Source organism: Aspergillus multicolor (genome assembly GCF_047715735.1).
Source record: "Aspergillus multicolor strain CBS 133.54 unplaced genomic scaffold BDW74scaffold_4, whole genome shotgun sequence".
Classification (NCBI taxonomy): domain Eukaryota; kingdom Fungi; phylum Ascomycota; class Eurotiomycetes; order Eurotiales; family Aspergillaceae; genus Aspergillus; species Aspergillus multicolor.
The window spans coordinates 1,123,591-1,136,559 of NW_027395955.1; the positions used below are offsets into that span (position 1 = coordinate 1,123,591).

The following is a 12,969-nucleotide window of genomic DNA, read 5'->3' on the forward strand; positions in this document are numbered from 1 at the left end:
CGCATTTCCCAAGTCATGTCTGTATCCCAACCCGATCACAAAGTTATTCAGCGTGCCTGTCGCCGCCATCTATTAAGTCACCAGGACCAGCATAAACAACACTGAGCTGACTCACCCTCATAGAGGCTAAGTTAAGGCTACCATAGTAGGCGCCCCTCTTTCCTTGTTCTTCCTTTCTTTCCCTCATGCTCTCCTTCTGAGGTCTTCCTTCCATCTCATAGAGCGACCTGAATCTCACAGCCACGTATCGCTCACCCTTTCCTCAAGTCTCTGCCCACCATGGCAACCGATACCGAATTTCTAACGACACTGGAACCCATCTCGTACGAGGAAATGGAGGCCCTAGTCATAAGCTGGCGCAAAACGCCGCAGGAAGACATCGACGCCATGAAGGCTTCCTGTATCACCAACGACATAGCGAGGTTCAAATCGGCCTTTGACAAGTGGTCCACTCACGGACTCGACATTCACGAACTTTCTGACCTTGCGGAAGAAGCCATATCCCACGATAACGTCCAAGCCCTCTCGATACTCGTGGAAAACAGATTCCAGGGGTTAGGTGGATCCGCAAGATCCGCTATCGAGCACAGGAGCAAGGACGTGCTGGCGTACATGCTCGAAACCGGATGGGACATCAATAAGTACCGCGCAGACGTCTCCCGCTGCCCTTTCGTAAGTGCATCTTTTGCTTTGCCTTCGCCATATGCTAGCTAGCTCACTTATCGGCCGTAATAGGTTCGCGGTTAAGGATGAAGATATGCTCCCCTGGCTGCTGGATCACGGCGCAGACCCTAACCAGCAGAGTCTCATTGACTTGACGCCCATGTCCTACGCGGTCAAAGAGACACCGATCTCTACAATCGAATTGCTCCTTGACCGTGGCGCCGACGTCAGCAAGGGCCAACTGCTTCACCGTGCGATTGAGCGGGAGTCGGACGAAATAGCCGTCCTGGACTTACTACTGCAGCGGGGCGCTCCACTCAATGCGAGGAGATATGACAATCATCCGTACTCTGCTAAGATTCTGTTCTTTTACCTGCCACACGGAACTGCACTGCACCATGCATCTGGGGCGGGAAAGCATGGCGTCGTGCAATTCTTGCTGGATCAAGGTGCGGATCCAACGATCATGGATACAAAAGGGAAATTTGCACTGGCCGGAGTCAGGCCATGAGGATATTGTTGCGCTTCTGAAGGTGGCTATGGATAAGCACCCTCAAGGCACTGGCGCCAGCGAAGTCTGAAACTCTTCCGGTCCGATATCGATTATCTATGTTTTAGCGACATCTGGAGGTAATTGTACCTACCATACCATACCAATTCTATAATTGCGTGCTCTCCCAATGAAACTTACCGTACAGCTATCGTAGTAGTATGGCAGCCTGTAGTCACTATCAGAGTTGCATGGGGTTCATTGAAACCGGAGAATGAGGCTTAGCAAGAAAGACAGGAATAGGATCGTATTGAGCAGGATCAAACTGGTTGGCATCCGCTTCTCTATCTATTGGAGAAATGGACAACCCTCATAGATGGAGCGGGGAGTGGAGGGCAGGGCTCGTTTCAGTACGCGCTGCCAAAGCTGACTCACGCTGGAGGGGGGTAGGGGTAGGTTAACCCTCCCCTCCTGGTGCATGTGTATCCCCTCCAGTTCCTCTTGTGACACGTTCCCATAGCCCCTTTCGAGTATCGAGACATAATGTCTACTGAAACCAAACCCTCTTCTCCCCAGGCAGACCGCATTACAGTCCCAATCCTGCTGAAGGCGCTCCGCCGATATAGCAAGACCTCGCCCGAAACCATCGAGGGGCTCCTGGCAGCGTGTATTGCCAATAACATGCCCATGCTTCGAGCCTTATTCGAGCAGTGGTCGTTGAACGACTATGACATCAATGAGCTGGGTGATGTTATCCAGGAGGCTATGTGTCGCAATAACGTGGAGATTGTATCTATGTTCCTATCCAAGGGACAGACACTGGGGACGACGTATGCCCTCAACGCAGTGAGATACAAGGCGACGGATGCTCTTGACCTCTTCCTCCAAAACGGGTGGGAAATCAATGATGGTTTTGCCCAGGCTCGTCCGCCTGTACTTGGGTATGCTTGTACAATGTTTGGTGTACCATACGCTTGATGTCGATGGCTCCAGCTTAGTTAGCAATCTGCTAATAAGGAAGACAGGTACGCCGTACACGACGAAGACATGGTAACCTGGCTCTTTGAACATGGAGCCCACCCAAACCAGCAATCCCTGATTGATCTCACCCCTACATTGATCGCAGTTTGAGATGCACCCCTGTCAACAATAAAGCTATCCTTCGAGAGAGGCGCAGACATTGCTAGAGGCCAGCTACTACATTACTCCGTACAATGAGAGCTAGACTCCAACGAGATCGCAGTGGTATCGTTCCTCCTTGAACAGGGCGCACCCATTAATGCGAAGATGTATGATGATTATTGGAATCGATGACCAGAGCACATTCAACATCAAGCCGGGTGGGTTGACATGGCGTGGACAAGAGCGTACTCAAAGCCATTCAGCATGGCCCTTTTAGCCGCCTACAATGCAGGGCTCCCATGCTGCTAGATAATAGAAATCAACCAGCGCCTGGGACTTCAGAGTGTATTGGCCGCCAGTTTTTGGGTCTCTCCCGAGAGTCTGAGTATCCCTCTCCTAGGATAGGTATGAGTAGGGTCTCCATTTGTGTTATGTACCGTATCCCTTGGACAGGCGGCGTATTCAACCTCGCTCGCCATGGGGGTGCTGTGAACTGAATACGGAAGGACTCCCTTTCCCTAGAGCTTAGCCCCTGCAAAAATGACTGGATACTACCATAGTATCACTTCTCGCACCGACACCTGGGCAGCCTCCAGCCAGTGAACGATCACTGAATTTGGTAGTTCTGTACCGCCATATCCTCTTGATATGTGTTGGCTATGACTTGTACCTACCTCTGGAAGTGGCGCAGCACCCGTGTCCATGAAGCCCTGAATGACTGGTCTGGTAGGTTAATGCATTTACTCGGATTGTCCCCCGATATGAAACTCCCTGACCGGCTCTCTAGATGGTGCGATCATGGCCACTGTAAGTACTCAACATGATGAGTAGTGCTGAATTTGCGATGCGACAATAGGGGAAGAGGTTGCTACACTGAAGGGGACCAAATTTGAGGAACGCTCAGTGACCTTCTCTCGGGATGGAACGAGGATTGCGACTGCAGCTGACAACGGGTATAAACTTGTGGTCTAGAGGGCAGAGGGGCGCTAGACCCCTGAATGGGTTTGAGAGGCTATCCCCTTAAAAAGCATCTTTTTTGATCCTCGGCTCCATCCTACCTATACTTGTGCAGTGATCGCAGGGTAGACTGGTGGTATAAAATGTATCCCTTTCTTCTTGGCTTTAGGTATCTGTGCTGAGATACGTGCGCGCGATATACCTTATGGTAGTAATCCTACCTAAGGTTTTTTAAAATTGCTTAAACCTCATGTATCGAACATCTCTCGAAGATAGAGTATCTCCAATGCTATCGCATCAATGGTATATCTATTGCGTGCTGGGTACGCCATGAAAGAAGCGCAACCATGGATATCTGCCCCGTGCAACCTTAGTTCAAGGAACACCCCACCACCGGCCATACATTTATACTCCAGCACACATCACCCGGAATCAATCACCGCGGCAAGTCTACTTACCTAAGGAAGCCTCCCCGGTTCCACAGTTACATCACGATCGCACCACTTACCACACCGGTTCGTTGCTACCCATGGAACCTCGACCACCTGAGTCTGAATGGGTATATAGTCGGCCATCCACTTATCCAAAGGAGCCAGGTCGCTGTCTAACCTTGCCTATTCTCCGAGTTTCCATTATCAAAAACCCAAGTTACCTAGTCTTCAACGCCCGCGCTTTCATACCGAACGAGAACGATGTCTGGCACTGGCAACCGTATGTACATATTACCACCACAGCCCTCCATATCTCCCGGAAGCCGAAGTAACAAGAACCACAGACCCGTTTTCGAGCGCTGCCGGCTCCAATACTCTTCAGGGCCAGCAGGGCTTTTCCAGGACGTACGAACCCGCGGATCCTGAGGGGGCGGATGTCCCTTCCTCCGGCCAGCCGGACCAAGTTACCCAGCCGGCTGCTGAGGCAGCGGGTGTTGCGACCTCCCAGCATGCCTCCGAGCGCAGGTACAGCGGCTTAGGGCTGTCGGGTGAGTTTGAAGAGGAGGACTCGGGTGAGCTTGGTGATGAGTAGGGGCGGGCGGGTGATCTGTAAAAGAGTCTTGATGGTCTTCGTTTGCGTTGCAGTTATATAAACTCTTTTTTTTATCGAACGGTACTACCAGTATTAGTGTAGTTAGGTTTGGACCATGCTGCTTTGATATATCTGATGTTCACAAGGGCAAATTCTTTCCACACTCCGCTCAACATCCCGGAGGCCATGCCCGTTACCTACATGTAATTATGCCAATCCTAACGCCTATCCTCCACGCCGTTCTACGGGGCTCATTAGGCGATGGCCGTGGTCCTGGGCATAAATTGGACTTTATTGGACTTGGCTACTAGGTATAGTAGCTCAATATTATCATCCTCCAGGGCTGGACCCGTCCTTTCGCTCTGATGTGTCGGCATAGGTGTCCGAATTCCAGGAAACAAGAAGACTAATGTGATCGGACTTTGAATTGTCCCTGTTCAAGATATTAGCCCTTTCGCTGTTCTGGAAACCCGCGTTATTAGCCGGAGACCCCTAGGCGGATGTTCCAAGGTTTTAGATGCAAAGTATTACTGTAAATCTCTGGCTATTTGTAAGCTTAGTGTACCCTAGTACTATATATCAATTTAACTAGGATATGGCAGTACCCTAGTCGAATTGTAAGGCCGATTCATTGGCCGGCTAACAGTTGTTCTCGCAGGTCATGAGGGTGCTCATAAGGACAACCTCTGAAGTATCGCGGTGTTACCTAGGGTATATCTGCTCCTGATCAAGCTCGCTTGTATCAGAGCCATTGCTGTGTAGGGCATCACCACTCCTCGGGCTAGTCTCGAGCTTATCGTCTTCCTCCTGCTTTGGACATTCCACCTACCCCGACTATTCGGTTCGCCAGCGCAATGGCTTCCTCCCTCATCTCTCTCGCCCAGTCACGGGCATTGCGGAACGCTGCAACACCAGTCTGCCAGCTCCGCAGATTGCCCTTGAGAGACCAGCTATCGATCTCTGTCATCACGTACTCGCACCGCAGAGCCGGGTGATTCGATTTGAGCGGATGCGTTATATACAACGTCAGTGTGCCCGAGTCCGACTCAAACGTAGCAGACAGGGTATATGCATTCTTGTCGTACGCTGTATCTGCATCCGGATCTATATCTGTGTCTGTATCGCCGTGCCCATAACCGTACGACCGGATGGCATGCATCGCCCGGCGCCCGAATGCAGCGGCATAACAGGCCTGCCGCTGCGCGACCTTCCCGCTCCCGTGCGGCCCCTTAACGTCCAGCATGAAATCCGGAAGGGTTGGTCCGCGCGCGACCTTAGAAGAACGTATCGTCGTGCTTAATGTTGGCTTGGGCTCTTCGTGCGCTTTCCGCTTCAGATTAACCTCTAGCGTGTGCGGCGCCGAGCCCTACAGACAGTCCGGCTTGGGGCTTACCAGTCCGAACCCCTGTATCAATGGCGTGAAGTGATCACAGAGCAGTCAGCCGTGGACCTGTTCGTGGAACTGTTCGTCCTGGACCCCAACTCCCTTGGTAAACGTGGCCGTGGACGTTGAACCCGGTCCCGTTCCCTCTATCAAGGGCACCAAGCGGCGGACAACGTCCTCTTTACACAGAACGCGAGCCCGCTTTCTTTGAAAGTCGTCGAATAGCGTGCCCGTCCGCGAGTCTGCGAGGGATGACCGCCTCGCCGCAAGCCGCGTCTGTATGGCCTCGAGATTCTGGGGCGGGTCGTGCCAATCGCCGTTAGAGTCTGTGGCTGTCGGAAGTGTACACTCCGTGTTTGGCGAGTACCTCCTCGAAGTTCTCGTCGTATGCGCTGCTGTGCTTGCTTGCGCTTGAGGAGCTTCCGTAGCTTGCGACTGACATCGGCTGCTTGGTGGTTGACGGCCGAAGCGGGTGGGAGTGTGAGAGTGCGGCGACCGTGGTGATCCCGGAGGCGGCGTCATCTGCAGTCGAGGTACCGGACATGGTGAAGACCTGCGCTGAAGCGTCTGACCGCTCTTCTTCCTCTGTGACAGTTGGCAGAGTCGCAGTGGCCGAGGAGACGTAGGAACTCAATCGCGCCGTATACTGCCGTATTCGGTGTTAATGGGATCTATTACAGGTGGAGAGCGCGTACGTACATTCCGGAGATTCAAAACGTCAGGCCCGCCGGCTCGCGCGTACCTTCTAAGCTCCGTGAGAGGCTCTAGTGAAAGACTGGAAATAATGCCCGTTGAAGGTTCTGTCGGTCTATTGTGCGGTGTTAACACGGCAGTGGAGGCCTGGCAGAGCGCATTACCTAGCGGGTTGTTTGGGATGACTGCCGTCAGTGCGCCGCCGGAGCTCTCTCAGGGCGATGTTGGTCAGCCAGATCTTGGTCAAGCCGTTCCAGAACGTCGGGTCAGGCAGGTAGGAGCCAGAGCCCCGCCGCTCGCGCTGTTTGCAACGGCGATGTCTGCAGTCGGGTATGGACGGGGTTTCTAGTTGGGTTTGAGTAGGTGGTGTCGGTGTCGGTGTCAGTGTAAATGGTAGGATAGTGAACGAATATAGTATATTGCAGCCCGAACCTGCCAGAAGGGGGAGGTGCTGAGCTTTTCGATTTGCGGACAATGAACGTTGATCTCTTTGTTCCCACGTCAACATGTTCAGACTCCCCAAATAGCAACCTGGAACCACTTCAATGTCTCTAGACCATTCAACAAAGAGCATGGAATGTTATAACTTAGAACCTGCTAGTCTCCAGGAAATTCAGAGCCAGCTTCCTCCGCCAGCAGCCTACTCCATATCCAGATGTTCCTTGCCCTCAGTGTACTATGGTATACCGTCCAGGAGACGTGCGATGCAGCCCGACACCGCATTTCCCACTGCTCTCTCCTGGATCCGCAACCTGGGAATCCCTTCTGCCATCCTTTCTCAAGAGGCCTAGGGCACAAGTCCACGATGCAGCACTGGATATAGAAACACGGAATACAGAAATGCTCGATGCTGTCCGGGATTGCTTCATGTTCATTTGATAGCGGATTCTGGGGGTCAAATCACGGGTCTTTCTCATGAAACACCGGGTGCAGGTGGAAGTGATAGATCTACTGCAGCATCAACGTCCTCGGGCCGGGTGATCGCCACCGTCAACGGTGGCAATGTTGATGGGTCATATTGCCATAGATTTTGATCTATCACTTGATATGGCTCTGCGATATCTCGGCGTTCAAGAATGTCTCAGTATCACCGTATGAGCTTGGAATTCGTCAGTAGCTATCTTCGGAATTCTGACATTGGGACTTTGTACGCCATTAACTTACCCCCATTACTACCTAGGTACCGGGCTCTTGACTCAAGAGTCAACCAACGGCGTTAGCTATTGTAGCTCTGTGGTACCCTAGACGATAAGCGTGGATGCAGGAGAATCTGCTTTGAAGCTACAAGGTAGAATATACCGTAGTGATCGTCAGATGATAGATCATGACATTTGATGTTTCTGATCACCCACCACACCGACTTCTTCTTAGGCACTAGACAGAACCCTCAACAGCACTTGATGTATTGGCCATGGCTTGTTCTTCCATTTACGGTATATTGAAACTATACCGCAGTATACTGATGCTCGGTTTAGCCGAGCGTGCATGAGCTTGAATTCTCTTACAACATTAGATGGCAATCACTCGCTAGTTGCGCTTCTTGGAGCCGACCATGCCCAAGACGCCTCTGATAGTCCCAAAGACTTTCTTTCCTTTTCTTTTGGCCTCGCTCGGCCACGTAGGCCGGGTGCCGATATCGCCCGATGGAGGTCACGGCTGGATTGCAGTACACCAACTCAACTCGGAATTCCGGCAAGGTAGTCTTACCTATCGTTGCCCTTAAACGGTGAGAAACAGTTTCTCTGCACTTAACGTGCTCTATGTCGCTTTTGGATTTGGACGTATCGGCCTGCATGAGCTTGCGGTCCTGCGAACCGCACCGTAGTCCGAGATGAACTATGAATCAGATATTCAATAACCTATTCTATTTTTATCTGATCCATGTCCGGGATAGCTGCCTTCTATCTTGACATCGCGACCGAGAACTGGCAACGTAAGGCAACTTCCAAGGTTGAGTTAGGGTGGTCATTTGCAAACATCTCAAGAAAGCTAAGGCCACCAAGAAACGGGGAGCCTCCGACGCTAAGAAGCACGCAGATAAGCTTGGTATCAGGCACTTTCGGTACTTCTTGTCCGATCCGGTTGTTATGGTAGGGTACGTGTCTATCTTGACCGGTAAACGGAAATACTGCGTTAATGGATCGCGCTCCATTTGCCTTGATATGGGATAGCTAATGCGCAGTATGAGGATGTCTCACATACCCCCTCGGCAATACCAAAGAAGTCGAAATCCGATCAATGGTGGGTCATTCGAGTTGGAGGCTCAAAATAGATCTCTACCTATGTTTAGTTCAGCGGTCCTCCAAGGTTCGCCCGAGCTGGGCGCGGTTCGGGGACATCCATGATCGGTTATATCGGATACTTGCATCGACGAGCAGTCTAAGACTCGGGGAGGCCGATTTACGTAGGGAAAATATGCGATCCTGTTATATCTGGGATGGACATCCTTGTACTATTTTCATTTCACACCTCATCTAGGCCAGAGAATAATAGCTATGTCATGGCATGTGATCATCAGCCCTTGGCGTAGGGCAGAAGGATGGCACGACAGGAGCTTGGTCTTAGGCTCTTTGCCGCGTGGGAGCTGGATATATAACGCCCCAACTATACCCTAACCATGCTAGATCTGGATAGCTATACCTTTCTGGTATAGGTACGGTATGGATGGCACGGACCCGATGACTCCAACTGCTGCTGATTCTCAGGCAACCACCATGACCAACGTGGTCTCTCATTCTGCTCAGCTCACCACCACATGGACTTAGTCTAGTCTACGCCCTACGATATCATTCATCCATCCATCCTTCTATACCAGACCAACAACCCGACCGACCAAAAATAGCCTCTACCCAAGCAGCCCTACCTAAAGAGCAAGGAATACGACCAAAAGCAAACACAAACAAAACAAACATGCCTCTGCCCCCCACAATCATCCTCCTTCACGGCGCCTGGCATACCCCCGCAAACTATCATACCTACGCCTCCTACGCCAACGCCCGGCGCGCCAGCGGCTTCCCTATGTACTGCCCGCTCCTCCTGACCTGCGATAGGTAAATCCCGCTCTCGCGCAGCAGCATGTCTATGTCTAGCCGATGACGTCGGCCACGTCCGGGACCTCGTGGGCACTCTCGTCAACAGGGGCGAGCGCATTGTCATGCCATGCACTCGTATGGCGGGGCTGTTGGATCTGATGCTGTGAGGCGGTATGGGTATGGGTATGGTCTCCTTATCCGAGCAAAACATTCACATCATGAGAGTACCTCCATTGGACACGAGTGGCATGCAGATAACGGGGACGAGGATGGTGGAGGTGGCGCCGGGGGAGGAGTCGGCGGCGTAATCCACTTCGTCTACCTACCTCTGCGCGTACATGCTTCCAGTCCCCTCGCGCACCGCAATCTGGGACATTGTAGCCGAAGCTGGTTTCGATCGGATATTCGATGAGTATGTTGAGACGGAATTAAACGGCGGGAGTATGGTACGTTCCCGCGTGACCCGGCGCTCAGGTTAATCAGCCGGGATGAGTCGGTCCCGGGAGAGGTCATTGAGAATGCGATGCCTTTGCTCGTCGCTTAGAGAATTAACAGCTGGAAGGCATGGAGATAACGCCGAAGCCTGACGAAGTATACCGACGACCTACGTTCTTACGCACCGCGATTATGGAGTGCCCCGGGCGTACCAGGGGATCATGGGATGCTGGGGAAGGTAAGAGCAGCGGGAGTTAAGGTGAGCATTGTGGAGGCGGATACGTGTCATTGTGCATTTTTCAGTAAAGAGAGGGAGATGGTGAGGTTTGCTGGAAGGCGGCTGGAGGGGTAGTCTCTAGTTCCCATGTCTTAGTGATTAAAATGCTATGAATAGCCACGGCATCTGGTACTGTTAGTTCAAGAGGGAAATACGAGATTCTTTGTCAACGATAAGGCCTGAGCTCAACCCCCCCCCCCCTCCCGGTCCCCCCTGCAACATGGATCCTTCGCCCCTCTATCGATCGATCGTGGACACCCTCGATTCGCCAGCAAATCCGATCTCGGGATTGGCGGTGCGCGCGCGGCTGAACTGCCTCGATCGCAAGTCCCGGGCTGTTAGTGTTGTTTAGGAGTGGACTAGCGAAGATCCTCGAGCTAAGCCCCGGAGGTAGTCTACTCGGTAGGTACCTAGCGGGATCTGATTCTGAAGCTGAGACATTGACGTCGACCGATAAATGAATACGGGCCATGGCGACAAGGGCGCTCGCAAGAAAGTGCTTACCGGGCCTGTCTCGCCCTGAGTCACGGTCGCACTGCGGCGGGCGGCTTGCAGGGTGTTTCTGTCATCCTGGTTCGGTCAGCAACAGAAACGGTGCGTGTGCTGGACTGCTGGGCTTGTCTCGTGATTATGGGGTACCGTGCGTACGTACGTACCTAGGTAGAAAAGGTCGGGGAATGAGGTAAGAGAGCTGGACGCTGGAGTGACATGTCAGATCGCGGTAACCTGTCTCATCCAATCGCCCGGGGACTCCGGATGCAGTTAGATAATGGGAACTGCAAGTACCGTGCTGTCGGTAATCGCTAACCGGGCATTGGTGGTTGCGGACGGTCTAATGCATGCCGGGCTGGGCTGGCTGTGCCCTAAGTTCTAACCGGTGAGCCCAGAGGTATCCCCCGGGCCAGAGGGAGCTGAGCTGGTGAGCTGGGGGTCTGTGCGAGGGCGATGCAGCCTGCTCCTTCAGCGCAGTGTCTGCTCTTTTCAATCTTGAAAGAGTTCGAGTTTAGTCTCTGAGAACAAAGAACCGGTTCCATAACAAGACATGTTTGTCCTACATGATTAAGGTTGCTCATATCTCTACCTATCCCCTATCCCCTATCGCGCATACCAACTATCCCATCCATCCCCATTCCTCGGCCTTTACCTTCCACCGGCCTTCCAAGTTATTCTTCACACCGATAACCGTACCATACCATTCAAAGTAAAGACAGAAAAACAGCTTCAAAGCACATCCGTACTCGGCGCAATAGTCCTCAACGTAATCGCCACATACCCAGACGGGGTATCACTCCAGACCAAATCCCACACGCCGTCGCCCGTCTTCTCAGCGTAAAAGTTCGCCCCGGCAGAGTTGATGAGCACGTAATTCCCGTAGACGCTGAAGACGCTCGCTGCGTCCGACGAGACGGACTGCTGGTTTTTCGGCGCGAACACGACGTCCCCGACGCCCTTGCCGTCTGAGGGCAGGGTCAGCACGAAATTGCTGAAGGAGCTGCTGTCTTTCTTGGGGTGGGCGATGTAGGTGTTGGGTGAGATTGTGGCGACGGTGACTGCAGTGCTTGTCAGGGAATAGTTAAGGTTGGGGAAAAATGGAGGAAGAGACGCACAGTAGACCTCCTCAGTCACTTTCGCGGCGGATTTGGATGGGTCGCCGATTTGGGCTTTTCCTATAGCAAATTGTTAGCGAGAGCTTTGAGGGACTTGGAAGTATAGAGGCAGAGGTACCGTCAGCATAGTAAACCGGCAACCCGCTGATCCCATCACCGTAGGCGTAGAGACTGAACGTCTCAGATGACTGACGAGCCTCGAGGGGAAAAGCGTTTGTAGCGACAGCAACGCAGGAAAGCGCGAACAACAGAAGCGAGCGAGAGAACATTGTGGGTATGAACATAGCCCGAGGCCTTGTCGACAGCGAAGTTTGGGGTCGGAATCAACGAAGGATAACAAGTAAAGAGAGTTGATGGTCAAGTGGAAAGGAAAGACGCAGGAGGCCGTATTCATGGATCCTCTGATGGCAGTGCGTATGTATATGAGGCACTGCCACCTCCAGCTGAGTTGGAGAATCGCCTCTTGACTCGAGTTGACTCAGGCGCGCAGGTTGGGTCGAGGCAGCAGGAACAGGAAACGGAGATGATGACGAATGGCCCAGTGATACAAACAAATGCCGCCCAAGACTCCTTCATGAGAGCGCAGGTGCATGTCTGGTCGGGACGATAACTTCCAAGATTAAGGTAGTTCTATGAATAACCTGACTCCCTCCATGCACCCCTGAGGTACCATGCTGAACCGAACACAGCCGAAACCCAACTCAGCGAAGACCAAAATGGTCTGAATCACAACATAGACGCCCTCACCACCAAATCCAGGTCCGGGTTCATTTCCAGCGCCTGGCATCGCAATTCCAACCAGCGTTAGACGAGATCGCGATGGTCCGAACACGAGGTTTGCTTTTTCAGCCCGAGACAGAGCCAATGACAGCCCCCTGTTGCAGAGATACCAGACCTCAATGAGACATGCTTAGACGCCAGCCCTCGTTGGATTCAGTAAACAGCTGGAATAAAACGTAATCCATGGACCCTGCAAGCCACTGCCAATGTACCACGAGCTGGCATGCATCGGCGCCAACTGGCCTTGGAAGATGAAGTCAGATTCGGTCATAGGGTTCGGATCCAGCCAGCCAACTTGGGGCTGTTGAGCTGGCGAAAGCGAAGGCGAAGGCGAAGCAATACCTAAAGTAGAAAGTCAATGAACTAGGAGTGAGACATGCAGCGCATGGCAGGAGCAGGAGCAGACTGCATTAACCCGCTTCTACCTCACCGGTTTAGCATATCCATAGACAAAGAGACAAGGTTTACTCAGTAGTACAATAGACACTAGACTCGGGGACCTAAAT

General features: G+C 52.5%; 7 protein-coding genes across 7 annotated transcripts; 2 read left to right on the forward strand and 5 right to left on the reverse strand.

Moving 5' to 3' along the window:
* Positions 1 to 15: 15 nt before the first annotated feature.
* Positions 16 to 1,174, forward strand: BDW74DRAFT_166168 (ankyrin repeat domain-containing protein; the record flags this gene model as incomplete). The annotated part of the gene is made up of 3 exons (XM_073726515.1): positions 16 to 42; positions 331 to 641; positions 736 to 1,174. The coding sequence occupies 3 exons, from the start codon at positions 16 to 18 to the stop codon at positions 1,172 to 1,174; spliced, it is 777 nt and encodes a 258-aa protein (XP_073587240.1).
* A 522-nt stretch (positions 1,175 to 1,696) lies between these two features.
* BDW74DRAFT_175200 (uncharacterized protein) lies at positions 1,697 to 2,284 on the forward strand (the record flags this gene model as incomplete). Its single annotated transcript, XM_073728254.1, has 2 exons — positions 1,697 to 2,094; positions 2,179 to 2,284. The coding sequence occupies 2 exons, from the start codon at positions 1,697 to 1,699 to the stop codon at positions 2,282 to 2,284; spliced, it is 504 nt and encodes a 167-aa protein (XP_073587241.1).
* A 1,390-nt stretch (positions 2,285 to 3,674) lies between these two features.
* On the reverse strand, positions 3,675 to 4,223 carry BDW74DRAFT_147552 (uncharacterized protein; the record flags this gene model as incomplete). Its single annotated transcript, XM_073723565.1, has 1 exon — positions 3,675 to 4,223. A coding segment is annotated over exon 1 (290 nt), but the record flags the coding sequence as incomplete, so codon positions are not given.
* A 1,505-nt stretch (positions 4,224 to 5,728) lies between these two features.
* On the reverse strand, positions 5,729 to 7,310 carry BDW74DRAFT_101427 (uncharacterized protein). Its single transcript, XM_073721499.1, has 3 exons — positions 6,497 to 7,310; positions 6,339 to 6,447; positions 5,729 to 6,285 (listed from the first exon to the last, which is right to left on the reverse strand). The coding sequence occupies exons 1-3, from the start codon at positions 6,904 to 6,906 to the stop codon at positions 5,959 to 5,961; spliced, it is 846 nt and encodes a 281-aa protein (XP_073587243.1). The 5' UTR covers positions 6,907 to 7,310; the 3' UTR covers positions 5,729 to 5,958.
* A 1,530-nt stretch (positions 7,311 to 8,840) lies between these two features.
* Positions 8,841 to 10,249, reverse strand: BDW74DRAFT_147565 (uncharacterized protein; the record flags this gene model as incomplete). The annotated part of the gene is made up of 2 exons (XM_073723566.1): positions 9,927 to 10,249; positions 8,841 to 9,810 (listed from the first exon to the last, which is right to left on the reverse strand). A coding segment is annotated over exon 2 (380 nt), but the record flags the coding sequence as incomplete, so codon positions are not given.
* Positions 10,250 to 11,297: 1,048 nt separating this feature from the next.
* BDW74DRAFT_175203 (uncharacterized protein) lies at positions 11,298 to 11,952 on the reverse strand (the record flags this gene model as incomplete). The annotated part of the gene is made up of 3 exons (XM_073728255.1): positions 11,298 to 11,626; positions 11,684 to 11,743; positions 11,802 to 11,952. 3 exons carry the CDS (start codon positions 11,950 to 11,952, stop codon positions 11,298 to 11,300), a joined length of 540 nt encoding a protein of 179 aa, XP_073587245.1.
* On the reverse strand, positions 11,801 to 12,893 carry BDW74DRAFT_147570 (uncharacterized protein). Its single transcript, XM_073723567.1, has 2 exons — positions 12,373 to 12,893; positions 11,801 to 12,307 (listed from the first exon to the last, which is right to left on the reverse strand). Exon 2 carries the CDS (start codon positions 12,257 to 12,259, stop codon positions 12,074 to 12,076), a length of 186 nt encoding a protein of 61 aa, XP_073587246.1. The 5' UTR covers positions 12,260 to 12,307; positions 12,373 to 12,893; the 3' UTR covers positions 11,801 to 12,073.
* Positions 12,894 to 12,969: the final 76 nt, after the last annotated feature.

Coding starts and splice junctions, on each gene's coding strand:
- BDW74DRAFT_147570 (XM_073723567.1), bottom strand. CDS start 12,259: ATGAAGGAGTCTTGGGCGGCATTTGTTTGTATCACTGGGCCATTCGTC.
- BDW74DRAFT_101427 (XM_073721499.1), bottom strand. CDS start 6,906: ATGCTCTTTGTTGAATGGTCTAGAGACATTGAAGTGGTTCCAGGTTGC. Junction 6,448..6,496: donor CATCCCAAACAACCCGCTAG/GTAATGCGCTCT, acceptor ACCGCACAATAG/ACCGACAGAACCTTCAACGG. Junction 6,286..6,338: donor ACGTTTTGAATCTCCGGAAT/GTACGTACGCGC, acceptor CGAATACGGCAG/TATACGGCGCGATTGAGTTC.